This window comes from Strongylocentrotus purpuratus, unplaced genomic scaffold (genome assembly GCF_000002235.5).
Source record: "Strongylocentrotus purpuratus isolate Spur 01 unplaced genomic scaffold, Spur_5.0 spur5_scaffold_1, whole genome shotgun sequence".
In the NCBI taxonomy this organism is placed as follows: Eukaryota; Metazoa; Echinodermata; class Echinoidea; order Camarodonta; family Strongylocentrotidae; genus Strongylocentrotus; species Strongylocentrotus purpuratus.
The window spans coordinates 27,460,489-27,474,635 of NW_022145594.1; the positions used below are offsets into that span (position 1 = coordinate 27,460,489).

Sequence of the window (14,147 nt, forward strand, 5' to 3'; positions counted from 1 at the left end):
TGGTATATTCCAGTTCGGTATACCTACACTAAATTAGCGTTCAGATTCATGAATATCACGATTTATCCAGTAGATATTATACTTCCAGTACCTTTCTTTAATATCATTTCTTATGAATTATCGTTTGTTTCACCCTATGACAGTTTAGTTTATTTGTATATGTATATTTTTCTAAAACCTTGATATGGATGGATCCTCAACCCCTAACAAATGCCTATTGAAATCGACTATAGGTGTATTTCTGCTTTAAGATACTCTCTCTCTCTCTCTCTAAGGGCGCGTTCATGCTTGATTTTGACGGCCAGAATCAGGCATCTGTTACGCGTTTAGTTTAAAACACGATTGCGTTCATGCTCACTTTTGTAGAATCACGGAAAAACGGCGATCACGATCGCCGATCGTAAACTCACAAAAAGATGCGTTTACAATTTGTAAACGCGTTTAAATGGGGTCAACGCACTGACCTTTAGTGGGTCTACGTAGCATGCGCACACAGGTTTGCGAATCCAGCTGAAGGCCACCCAAGGAGAATTGCCTGGAGAAGTGAGCATGAACAGTGCACCGTGGAACTGCGATTACGATGAGCGTTTACGCGTTACAAATCGCTCATTCTGCCTTCAAAATCAAGCATGAACGCGCCCTAAGTGCCATATCGATTGACTTTGGGGACCATGTTGTTCCACAACCCTCGGTTCCTAGCCTTCTGTATTAGTACCACTCCTAGTTCTTTCACTCCTCTCTCTTCCAACAATTTCTGCAGACTGTCCATCCAAAGTATCCTCTTTCTTCCCCTACTCCTTTTTCCCACAATTGTCCCTGTCAAAGCAAGATTTTCTAGGCCTTCTTTACGTGTAATGTGACCCATGAACTTCAACTGCCTAATCAACATCTCACGTATCATTTTCCTTTGCACTCCAGCTCGTGAAAGAACTTCCTAATTACTAACTCTGTCAGTCCAGGGGATTTCCATCATTCTTCTTAAGAACCGCATTTCGCAACTTTCCAAACGCTTTTTAGTATCAGAGGCTAAAGTCCACGTTTTAAGATACAGAAAGTGAATTACCGTTTGTTTCACCCTGTCATACACGAGGGCGCAAAGTGTTCGATCTTCAGATGATTTATGCCCATCCTAGCATGATCTTTCAGAACGTCTTCTCTTTCAAATTGCATGCATTCTTAAAGGGTAATACAATCGAGATTCAAGTGTTGAAATAAATAGGCAAAATAGTATCTACGTGTAATTCCATCACTAAAGAGAGACAATCACGTACACACAATTTTGATATAACACGTTCCTTGGGGAAATAATTAAATTGCCGCACGTAAGAGAGGAGGTGAGCGGAGGATGAAACTAAAACGTCACTAGAAATACGCTGTTATTTTGTTTAAAAGAATTATCATGTAACTATAATAATTGTATTATCATCAACAATTATGTTATTGTTGGTATTTTCATGACACCGTCAGCAAATGAACTCACCTTTTAGATTTCTGAAGTCAATTTGTATTTGTCCAAAATGCATATCTTAATTTAATTGATCCCCCAAACATATCAGTCAAAACAAGACATAGGCATTACCATATCTTTCATAGCTACACGCCAAATGCCCAAAATACACACTCTCACTATGCGCACGAACATTAATGAATATTTACACCCTACGAAAACTCTTCAATTTTCATGATATACACTTCCCATCATCTGTGTACGTTGTTCCCTTCTCTATATATATATACCTTCTCTGCGTTGGCTGTACCTCTTGTACAAAAAGAATAGAAAGAGAAGAAACAAAATTTCCAGGTCAGATTACCGCCGGGAGACAAAATAGGCCATTTGAGCTTTTCCATATTATCAAACGTGTCTTCCTTTCTCCCGTTCGAATTATATTCCCTTTCCTTTTCGGATGATGGTCGTCTTAGATTTCTCCATCTTCCTCTATCTTTTTCTGTTGTTTTTCTCTTATTTGTTTTTCTTTTTTAGAATCTATATATTCATTTAATTTGGCATTAATTTCGTCATTGAATGGTTAATTCTGTTACTTTAAAAAAAAAAATATTAATTTGTTTGTATTTATTCGTTCATGTCTTCATTTATTTCGTATTATTATAATTACTATCACCATTATTAATATCGTGTTTGTTTGTTTGTTCGTTTATTGTTTTTTCTTGGGGGTGGGGGTGGGGGGGGGGGGGTCTTTGTGTGGCTAGGGTATCAATGAAGAATTCCTTTTTCCAATCGAATTCTAACCCAATCCCAGCAGTTACTTTGTCCCTTTTCTAGCACCCTTTCTCTTGTCCACCTACATGGAGTGGGGTTGAATGCAGAGGGAAATCTAAAGAGACCTGACAGAAGAGTGACCAGCACCAAACTTAGTGGCGTCGGGAACCAAATTCGGTCACTTCAGCTTTCCAGGTGTATTCTTCGTTTACCCCCGGCCAATTTCAATGTCCTTTTTCTTTGTTTTAAGACATTTCCCTATCATGCGGCTATCCTTCTATTTCCCAGTACGAGGGTGAGGCTGAGGGTATAGCTCTATTTTAAGAATTTGCAGGTCCAGAATATCGCCTAGAGCCGTTCGCCGTCCACTTGAGCTTTTCTGGCTTAACGCCTCTGCATTGTCATTGTCATTGGGTAGAATTGCATTACACATTAGCAAATGTCACTGAATTGATCAGCGAATTGAAGACCGCTGAGCGGTGTCTCCGTTTCCTTTTTTTGTTGAGATTGCCGGGCGAAAACCCGTAAATTCTTAAACTCGTCTTTGGGCAAACGCCAATACCATTGATTATCTTACAAATTACCAGCTCCTCGAACACGAAATTAAGAATAAGCGGATTACTCGCATTGCCTTTCATTGGACATGCTTGTTCAAGTAGAGAACGAGAAGAAAAAAAAAATTAAGTATGATTTATCATTGTACACTCTGTATATTACCCTCAGTATTAAAGTGAGTAGCTAAGATATCAAGTATTTCGCCAAAATGTACAGATACTGTTTTCTACCAACAAATTTCTAGGATACGGTGTACAAAACCTGTCTATTTTTCATTAGTACGTCAGATTCGAATATCGTATTTCCCATTTAAAGGGACTATGTCCCATTTGCAGGCCAAACAAATTAAAAAATTAAATTCCAACTGCATTTGAAAGATAATACTAATTTAGAACTTCCCTAAAAAAGGTGGGGCTTGAAAATATCTTCAAGTGGGAAAAAACGACTATTAGTTGTCAAATCGACTTTAGGGCTATAGAGCCCAAAAGTAATAGTCTTGATTTTCAGAAAATTGTACCTAATGGTCATACGTTTTATGCTGCGCAAAGATTCAATCAGTTTAATCTTGGCCATCACAAGAAGTGGGTTATTGATGTAGACAAATACTCGTGTACCCTTTACAACCTTTTTCATGTATGTTATTACCAAAGAAGAAAAAAAGCCGGTCAGTCACTCAATAGTGTCTGACAGTGAAGTCTAGCAAGTAAACGGTTTTCCTTGCATAGTTTGAATATGAGGACACTGCTAACGTTTAACTTTCAGAGATAGGACATACATGACATATTCATAATTCCTGCAAAGTTCTACATCATTTGAGGTTGGCTGCAAAAGGGACATAGTACCTTTAAGCTAACTCTCTACACCTTAATCAACGACAACAAGAACAATAAAATGGTTATTCGACAAAAAAATATCTAGATTGCAAGTAAGAGCAAATATTATTTAAATTCTGCTTAATTTGTGTCATTAAACAAATTATAAAAAAAATCAATTTATGCGAAAGCGACGTTATGCTGATTGTACCAACGAGTGGCTATCCCAATCATTACTTTAAAAACACAATCTACAGGGCACATTCTCTACTCCATTGCGAGCATTCCAGCCAGTCGCCCTCTTGATGGGCGCGCACTTGCTAATCCAATCACATTGAAGTACGCATCCTTCTGCTTTATACCTACTTAACACCCGGGTGGAGATGGTCAATGTAGATCAAATGCCTTGCTCAATGACATAAGAGATATGCCGGGCTTGGACTTGCAACATGAAGAGGTATATCGCGAATTAAATCGGTCTTGTTGTGTTCGTGCGTGTGTGTGGTGTGTACATGTGTTGGAGATACGCTGTGTGAGTACAATTGTGTCTATCGCACCATATAGTCCTTGAGGCAACGATTTGCGTTGATAGATGAAAAGACAAAAGCTAGTTAGGTTTACGCGAAAGTATGGCAACGAATGAAAAATCAGCTCTGCAATCTGCAAAACAAAGAGGTAACACGACTTTCTTTCTTCTACCGTCCACCTTTGAGGCTGCAAACACGAAGGTACGACAATCGTAGATGCTATAGTGCTCATTATAACAACAATCATTCTTTGTTCTTCTTAATCAAAGATGTTTTGTACAAAAAATAAAAGGCCAATCTCATTATATTACGTTCGCCTCATGACGCAGGTGACACAGAATACTACGTCAAGATGATGTAAAACTTGAAGTGAGGACAACTAACACACTTGACTTATTCGAAATCTACCAATTATGTGTGTTGTTTTTGCAATTATATATAATTTTGTTTTCGGACTTGCTTTTTTTTTTATTGTGATTGATTTGATATGATGATTGTTTTAACTCTAGTCTCTCTTTTTCTTTTATCTATTTTGTTTATTGTTATTAACAGTGAAGCCAAGTCAGCATCATGTAGTGTCCCATGGGGCACTGAAGGATGATGGTTTGGCTATCGTCTGAGCTATGACTTTTCCTCGTTGGAAAGTAAAGGTTTGGTTATTGATTAAAACTTGTTTCCTACTACAACTTGGTGCGTGATATATGAACAACTTCACCTGGTATGTCACATGATCAAGAAAATGGCTGCTCCCATGTCATACTACGAGACTTTCCATCATGCCAAGAAGGTCATCATATACAATCAAACCTGTCTATAGCGACCACCCAAGAGAAAAACAAAAAAGTCTTTGTAGACAGGTTTATTTAGTACATGTTTGACTGTCTCTTGTTCATTTTCGTAATGAATATAGTACATCAAAGGGCAGGAATACATCTCACTTTATCAGAATACCTACACTTCTTTTTGGGGGTGAGCTAGTTATATACACACAAGTTTCAACTGATCATTTAAAAAATATATTCACATAAATGAAAAACATCATCTCTACATAATAATAGAAAGTGGAAAGCAGTTTTTATAGATTGTTAAGCCCAATAACAACAATGTTATTGTGTTGAGCTGATTGAATGAGCTAGAACGAGCCTGAAATACAGTTAGGACCTAAAGGAAAAGTTAACATTGCGGGTTATATAACACCAAATGTAACAATATCTTTTGTCTTTTTGTTTGTATGTCTGTGTTTTGATTTGTTTCTTCTTTGCCTTTTTTTAAACCATGAGAAGATACAATCGTTGTGCTAAGCAAATACTGAATTAAAATTCTTGTACACTTTATGCTAAGGAGCGAAAATCGAGAAAATACGCTTAAATAAAACATCGCTCTAAGAAATAAGTTCTAGATAATAGTATTGCACCCACGATTTAATAAACATAACTTTAATATTATGTTCTAGGTTGCAATTATAACCCGCGTGCGTTTATCAATTACTAAGAGACACCGCTACATTAAAAAAATGACTGTATTATACGAGTAAAATAGTGGAATTAAAGACCTTGGTAAATGATTAATAACCCTTGCATGCCTCATGTATGTATTAACTCGATTAGAGTGCGTTATCTCTGAACTGATCGGGGCGGGTAGAAACGATACGTTGTTTTACGCATTGTCATTATGATTTTCATCAACCGTACTCATCTACCGTATGATCATCAAGGTCCTTTAATTAAATACTGTGAACGCTTGAGATGTTCTTTGCAATAAAAGCGATGAAAAAGTGGTTTGACATTTAATAATACAGTTATGAATATTAATCTCAAATTATTCGCGTGGGAGTACCCTCTTAATATTTTAATTCCTTACGAACACAATAATTGATGACTAATTCTAAAACTTCATACACAAAGAAATAAGTAAACTAATTACTGAGATGAATACAAGAATGAATAAATGAACAAAGAAATAGATGCGTCGATCTTCGTTCTAGAACTACTTGTGTATACCATGTAATACTTTTTGTTTCTTAAATTCACTGCACCTCCTCCCCATCTGAAGAAGAACCGACACCACCGTCGAATACGGTAGAGCACCGAAATGCTGTAATACTGGAGGGTACTTCGCATTGAAAAAGTGATGCTTGTACCCGCCAGGGGAAAGCCCCTAGAATAAATTTGTCAATCAGGCATGCGCTGGTTCTCTCATGAATAACTGCGACGTTTACATATGCGCGTATGTACATTAGTTTCTGAATTTAAGTATTAATGCACATAGGGAAATAATGGTTCGTGTGAAATGAAAAATAAAAGCACAATTTGACACGTTTATAATATGTACTAGGCTATTCTCTAATATTAATACTTATTATATCACGTTTTGCATGCAACATAACCTTCTAAGAATTGTGTTATGCAAACAAGATGCTACAGCGTTGTCCATATATCTCAAACTTTATAGTTGAGTTTATTATAAATAACGAGTCAATAAAGCTTGAATATTAGAAACCAAACTGGAAATGTTAAGTAAAGGCTGCTCACAATAGTGCCACCATGGATGACTGGCCACTAGTCAAGTCTAACGATTGATGGAGAAAAATAAGTCGGTTTTGCAAAAATTGGTGATATACGGTGTGGATATGATGTCATCGTTCAAAATCAAATTCATATTTAAGCTTCAACTTAACAATTCATTTCGTATTCTTACCTTCACCCTGCCGGTTCTGAGAGACAATGACCTTGTAAGGCTCCCTGAAATAAAAGGTCGAAAAATACAATCGTCTCAGGCAATTACTAAAACAACTATTATAATAATAGTATTAAACATATTGTGTTTATCACCCTAACTATAACGTGTGAGTGGTATGAATTGTTCGTATCCAAAATACCAGCAATGCGCTTCCTTTTTCTTTTTTTTCTCACTATAAAGTGATTTGCCGCAACGAAACGACGTCTGCAAACGCAATTTTATTGATTATCATAATGCATCCATTGTTCAATCAGCTATAGCAACCCTACTAATGAATTCGTCTTGATGATTGAATCCCCGATGATCAGATTTATATCGCCGTCAGCAATATCCATACGATTGCGCTTGAATGATAATGAATTTATTTGACTGATATATTCCCTCTGGATACGAAAGTGAATGAGAGTCATTAAAATGTCAGTACCAATACAATACGACACGTTATCTTTCGCCAACAACAACATCATCGACAACAAACCAGGCTAAGATTCTTTTGTTTCAAAGAGCATTCATGATATAACCTTTTATTGAGGAATAACTTTGGTTTACTCTGCTTTGACTTTCGTTATCGGTATGAACTCGTTGATTCCCCCGGATTTCCATTACTTAAAATTGTTTAAAAAAAGTGGAAAATAGAAACGTTGGTCAAACAAAATGTCAATTTTTATAAATGCAGAATCACACATACAGCACATCAGGGGGTGTTTCACGACGACTAAGATCGACTTAAAGGGATCCGGTAACTTTGTCTCAGATTCTGAAATAAAATTCTGGATTTAGCTCATGATGCAATGATAATTATAAACCTTTAGGTCAGTCAGGAACCACATGACTTTTACAAGCCGATCGCCTGTCTGATTATCGAGATATTTATGATTGGAATTACAAATTTTGAAAACCGTTCGCCTGACGGTTTTCATAGCACTACAATCTATTGGGGAAAACGAGTATGTTAAAACCGGTCACTCAAAGATTTTTTACTTTTTTGAGGCACCTCTGATCATTTTGAAGCGAGATTTTTGTAGGGCTTCAATATTACACCATATCACAGACACCGATAACACGTAGGGCCGTGTATCTCAGATTTAACATTGTTAAATGATCCCTTTAAGTTGGACTTGAACTATGACAGGCCATTCATGCCACTGGTTGCTCTCACCATTGGTTTCTAAAGGGACGTCAACAATCTACATAATCAATTTTTTGATAGTTCATTGTCGAAGAAAAAAGGTTACATACATTGTAAACTTTGGCTTATTACAGTAGACAATTTATGCCCTTAACAATTGTTGAACCAAATGTAAAATTGGAAGAAAAGGTCTTACAAATTATGATTTTTAGATAATACTTCTTCCTTCAATAATGAACTATCAAAAAATGTAAATTCTGTAGATTTGTAGCCACAATCTGTACATCACTTGAGAAACCAGGAATGGTTAGAGCAACCGGTGGCATGAACTGTTTGCCATAGTTCTGTGAATCACCCCCACTGAACTGTCAATTAATTAAAGTAATACGGAGAGAAAGATACCCACCTCGCTGTATTAGTAGGCATCGTAGGGGCAATAGAAACTAAAGCCCCTTGCTGATCTTTTAGACTTATATTGGCCCACCTATGAACAAAAGTACGAATGAGAGAAAGAGAGAGAGAGAGAGAGAGAGAGTGAGAGAGAGAGAGAGAGAGAGAGAGAGAGTAAACATTAGAAAAACAGACACCATATGTCAACATAAAGTAACTTTTACATACTCCACAAGATATGTGTATGCGTATATCAATATATATTAAAAATTTGCAAAAAAAATCATGGAGAGGTTTATTGATGAATAAATCCATGTTTGTTCACAATTTTGTTGAAGTATCCCTGTACTATTATTGCCTAATAAATAAATATAATGAATAATAACTAACAAACAACTGTATCACATGTTAGCATACACGTGATCAATCTTTATTGCCTTTGCAACGCAATATTTTCTTTTAGTTATCGTTTCCTAGGATTATCAGATGCTAAACTGCCATTGCCTTGAGTGCCGTTTATGGAATAAAGATGGTTGCCATGGTTGCTACGTGGGGTTTCATGTGTTGTTAGCAAAAGGGGAAGGACTTTTATAAGCTGCTTATAATGTTCATTCGGCTTCTAGTTGGGGCCTCCATATGCACTTTGTGGCGGCAGTGGATGTGAGGTTTTTTAGCGACAAAAATAGCATTCTGTTTACCCACTACAGCAAACCATCCGTCACGGCGTGATACACCTACCTTGAATTTGAGTCGGTTATTCCTCTTTTTACGACACATTTATTGAAATAGATAAATAAAATAAAAAATGAAATGAATGAAATACATAAATAAATGGTTACATAAACAAATAAAAAGAAACCCTTTTTTTTAGGACTAAAGAATGAAAACGAAACCAGGGAAACATGTTTATCGACAAAGCGATCTGTTGCAAGTTCTCAAAGTTGACCAAAGAGGAGAAAGGGGTAACGCAATCAAGTTCCAAAACTATTCCCCCTTCACTCTTTCTCCCTCTATCTGCCCCCTCTTCCTCTCTCTCTCTCTCTCTCTCTCTATCTCTATCTTCTCTCTCTCATTCACAATTTACATGTGGGAGGGGGCATATCGGAATGTTAAACAAGTCCGACAGGGAGACGATAAAAAAGAAATACATGAGCCCTTTATATTTACAAAATCAATTCGAATGTTCATACTCATGCGTTAGAGGGGGCGCTAAGGGAGTATTGGATACAATAATATTGTTCTTACCTACTCACACCAGCCACTGAGGTCAAGAGGTCATGGATATCACGTGATCCGCAATGGGAGCTGAAAATGATCTGCGAAAAAAAGATAGACAAATATCACAAAAAATACATGCATGAGTGGTTGCATGAATTTATTACATTTGGTGAAAGACAGAATGATAAAACAGAAAATACCCCATCAGTGTTTACAATTGTAATGTTTGAATATTATATTTGCAGTGTGTAAATAAAAATGTTCCTCTCACTTGTTATTGATCTTTTTTTGCATCCAAACACATAATCTTCTAAAGAAGAAGAATGCGAAGACGAAGGACAGAGAAGAAGACGAGAAACAGGAAATAGAAGAAAAGAAGAAGAAGAAGAAGAAGAAGAAGAAGAAGAAAATTTAAAAAAAAAGAAATTATATTGATTTAGAAAAATACGTTTCATTTTCTAAATAAGGGTTGAGTAGTGTATTCTATCTTGAATGACAACCAGAAATACCCGTAAGCACCAGATTGTTCCTCCTTGTATATTCAAACAAGAACTTCCAGCATTTCTTTGCCACATCACTTTAAATGAAAACTATTACGCAGAGATAGCAGTAACCTACAAATTTGGAATTTTCTCTCTGCCTGTCAAGTGTCTTTCCTCATTTATCTTCTTCTTTAACTTTCCGCATTACTAGGGACCTCTTTGTTTGAAGTAATAACCGTCATGCTTTCACTTATATGCGGGCCCTACCTCTTTTTGGTTTGATTGAATTACTACCTCTCATATTGGTAAATCTAATATGGACCATTGCAAAATCAAATACTATGACATTACAAATTTTAGAATACTCAAAAACACTCTTGAATGAATGGCGCATTTGGGGTTTTTCACGCGGTTATGCGGTTCGTAGCGCAGCATTTTTTTCATTCATTCATAATAGTTTATTAAATAAAAACTTCAATGGCAGCCGTGCAACGCTGAATCAATGAGGCGTACAGTTGCATAAATGCAAATAACAAAGGCAAGACAACAAGTAGAACGACAGCACACGAGACCAATTGGACCTACAGCCTGGTAGATCTTTTAAAACTTGTCAGAAGATGAGCTTGTTAACTAGAGCTAAACCAAAGTACCATAATATTCAGAGCAGAAGCAGTCATTATCATCATCATCATCATCCTATATTATCATTGTTATTATTATCATCACTTTTAATATTATCAATATCACAGTTATTACTAGTATTATTGTTATTATCATCATTATCATTACTAGTATTTGTATTATTAATATTACCACTATCATCATTTGTATAATTATTATTATAAAGATTATCATTAATATTTTCACTATCATTTATATTCTAATCATCATCACCCATCACCCAATTTTCGTCGTTGCTGTCGTCGTAAAAACCGTGATTTTCATTATCCCCGTTATTGTGTTAGCTAAAACAGGCCTGTTTTAAACAGTGAAACCCATGTAATGATTTTTAACAAAATCATTACAGCCAGTACGGAAGGAAAAACAACTATCAACCGCCACAGGCATCCTCCTGCAAACCGCATCATTCAACAGTGAGATCGGACGACTATCTGCAGTACACAGAGGGCATTTCTTTTCCGGACCTCTAGGAAAAACACAGCCATTAAATTAATGGCATTTGAATAGAGCGATCCATCACTTTATTTTTAAGCAACTATCATTAGTTTGTTTTTGTATTGATGAGATGGTGAATGTATATGTGCTTTTTACGTGGAAAAAACAAACCAAACCAAATCTAGAATGTAACTATTTGCTATCAATATTGATAGTAGTAGGAGAAGCAGGGGTAGTAGTAGTAGTGATAGTGGTGTATTAAAGTAGTAGTAGTAAGTAATAATAATATTATTTACTATTATATACCTCACTAAAGAAATCCAGCCATCTGATTTGTCGAAAATGCAGTCGTGGTTTTAGCCATTCCCGTAAATAAACGAAAAATGCCAAACCCATGTAATAGTTCTAGAGTAAATCAGTAAGATCCCGGCAAAAAATTCCAGTTACCGGGAAAATAGTTCAGTCTTGCTAAAATACCCATTGGTTCATATGTTAACAATTTCTTTATGGAATGCGCATTGGTTTACGTGTTAAAGTTCTTTTGTGGAATGCGCAGCGCGGCTACCACACAGTTTTTGTGCAATTAATTCGGTTGCTACATTTGGACACAGTGCAGACGACCGCCGATCTCGATTGTAGGCCTAGATGTACATGTAATTACGAGATGACGTCCCTTTGGAAATATGGAGATAAACCTGCTCTTTCATATGACACCTCATTTTGTTTAGTATCACCTTCAACTTCAGGATCACAAACAATAAAGGTTTGCATCTCGATTAAGAAATAATTTGTTAATGCACCTAGATCTAGACTGCATATTTATGCGTGCAATCTTAATGGGAAGGATTTTAGCACACATACTCGAGTGGTGCGCGATCAGACACCCTAAACTAGGTCTCGATAGCGTAAACAAACTTGATTACCATGATTGGTAAGTGGCACATGTATTCTATGACCCTTTTTAGTATATATAAGTTATAATGACTGCTTTAATTTTCGAGATATAGGTGTTTTTATACGCTCAAGGGGAGGTTACAATCTAGCTATATTGCCCTCGGCAAGCCTCGGGCAATAGCTCGATTGTAACCTCCCCTTGAGCGTATAAAAACAACTATGTCTCCCAAAGCAGTCATTATTACTATACTATTATTATTACAACTATTACCATTACTTTTGTTTTTTATTATCATTTCCATTATTAGTATCATTATTGTTAATAGTATCGTTATCATTATTATTATCATTATCTTCATCATTATGATGACTATTATAATTGTTATTAGTAGTAGTATTATTAGATATATTTCTATTATATCATTGTCATCGTCTTTATTATAATCATAATTAGTATAAGTATTATTTGTATCATTCATCACTATTATTATTCAAGCAAAGGTAAAGCTATAAAGATTATTTACCAGGACAATGGTCGGAATTTACACTCTGCAGAGTGGACATGAACAACAAAACATCAACTTCTCCTCACATCCCCCTCCACCCTGCCTCATGCACTACATCAGAAGAAGCCCTACGGCCAAAGAGAGAGCATTTCTTAGTTGCTAGGCAACATATCTACCTTCAAGGGATTCTATTTGCTCACCGGCATCCCATGACAAGTTATAAAATGACCAGTATCTACACATCATGAGGTAGGCCATTAGGGGCAAGGGCGAATGGCGGGGGGGGGGGGGGCATTTGCCCCTTTAGACAAATTTTCCCCAGAATGCATCAACTTATAATACTAATAGTTATCAGGTCATGGGCTTGTAAGACAATACACAGAGATAATTTTGTTATAAGTTATGAAATACAAATCATAATTATTAGCATACAGATTGTTGTGATTAATTGCCGTTTGTTTGGACTATCAACCTGTCCAGTCTCATTAGGTTTTTGATGATGGGTTTGTTTACTCTTCTATTGTATAAATGAATGAAATTGTACCTTATAGGTTACTCTTGAAATGTTTGTAATAATAATAATAATAATAATTATAGTACAAATTGATATAGCTCCTTTTCCCCTGAATACAAAGCGCTTTCAGATTCCATCCATAAGTCAGTGATACAGTTTACTCAAGTAACATGGCAAAGACAGAGTATATATGTCATGGTTTGAATGTTGTATTATTATCATTACTCATAATATAAATTAAAGAATGAATACAAAAAATTGGGACAATATCGTCTACCAATATATGTCGTACATCTATATATTCCGCAAAGCTGGGCCATCGAATAGGGTTCTCTTAAGCTGAACCATAGGGATCATGCAAGTTACGATGGTTTGCCCCTGTTGAGTTCAATGTCTGAATACGCCACTGCAGTAGATGGATAAATATTCGGAACTGCCGCCGGAGTCGAAATTGAAATAACTGGGATTGAAAACGAAGCTTCTGAAGCATACGACTTCATTCACTATATCTATTTCATTCGAGAAGCCAAGAGCAGTGGGTGTATTTAATCTTGCCTGATTATTTTTTCATCGGGGAAAATCAATTACATGTACAATACTTATCGCTGAAATGTTTTCCACTTGAGTAAATTGCAGTGCAGAGTAAATAGAAAGAAAAAGTTACCGCAGAGATATATTCAGGAAAAAAATATGAACGGCATAGATGAAATGCGGAAATATTGACATAATCCGAAGCAGATTTTTGAACAGTTAAGTTCTATGAACAGACTTGACAGAGTTACAAGTTCTATGTCTTCAAATAAATTCATTTGTATTATTAGCATTAGTTTTACTATTGATTTTGTGTTTGTATCATTTTGTCCCTTTTCGTCCTCTTCATCTCTTTCGCTCTTTCCTCTATTTTTTCTTCTTTTTAATCTGATTTATCTTTATATTTTTCTTCTTCTTTGCATTTTGTTCCTTGAACTTTATAGGTCATGCATATCTTATTCTGATTTGTTGGGTCTGTTTAATAATAGTTCATGTGACTATTGTATTTGTTTAGTG

General features: G+C 36.0%; 1 protein-coding gene across 2 annotated transcripts in view; it reads right to left on the reverse strand.

Moving 5' to 3' along the window:
* The window catches only part of LOC589578 (high affinity cGMP-specific 3',5'-cyclic phosphodiesterase 9A), a 38,077-nt gene that overhangs the window by 23,053 nt on the left and 877 nt on the right, over window positions 1-14,147 (reverse strand). For both annotated transcript variants that reach the window (XM_030977934.1, XM_030977933.1), the window contains exons 2-4: window positions 9,616-9,686; window positions 8,387-8,464; window positions 6,810-6,853 (exon numbers count right to left, since the gene is read on the reverse strand). In XM_030977934.1, the coding sequence (XP_030833794.1) occupies window positions 6,810-6,853; window positions 8,387-8,464; window positions 9,616-9,686 (193 nt within the window). The remainder of the gene's footprint in view (window positions 1-6,809; window positions 6,854-8,386; window positions 8,465-9,615; window positions 9,687-14,147) is intronic.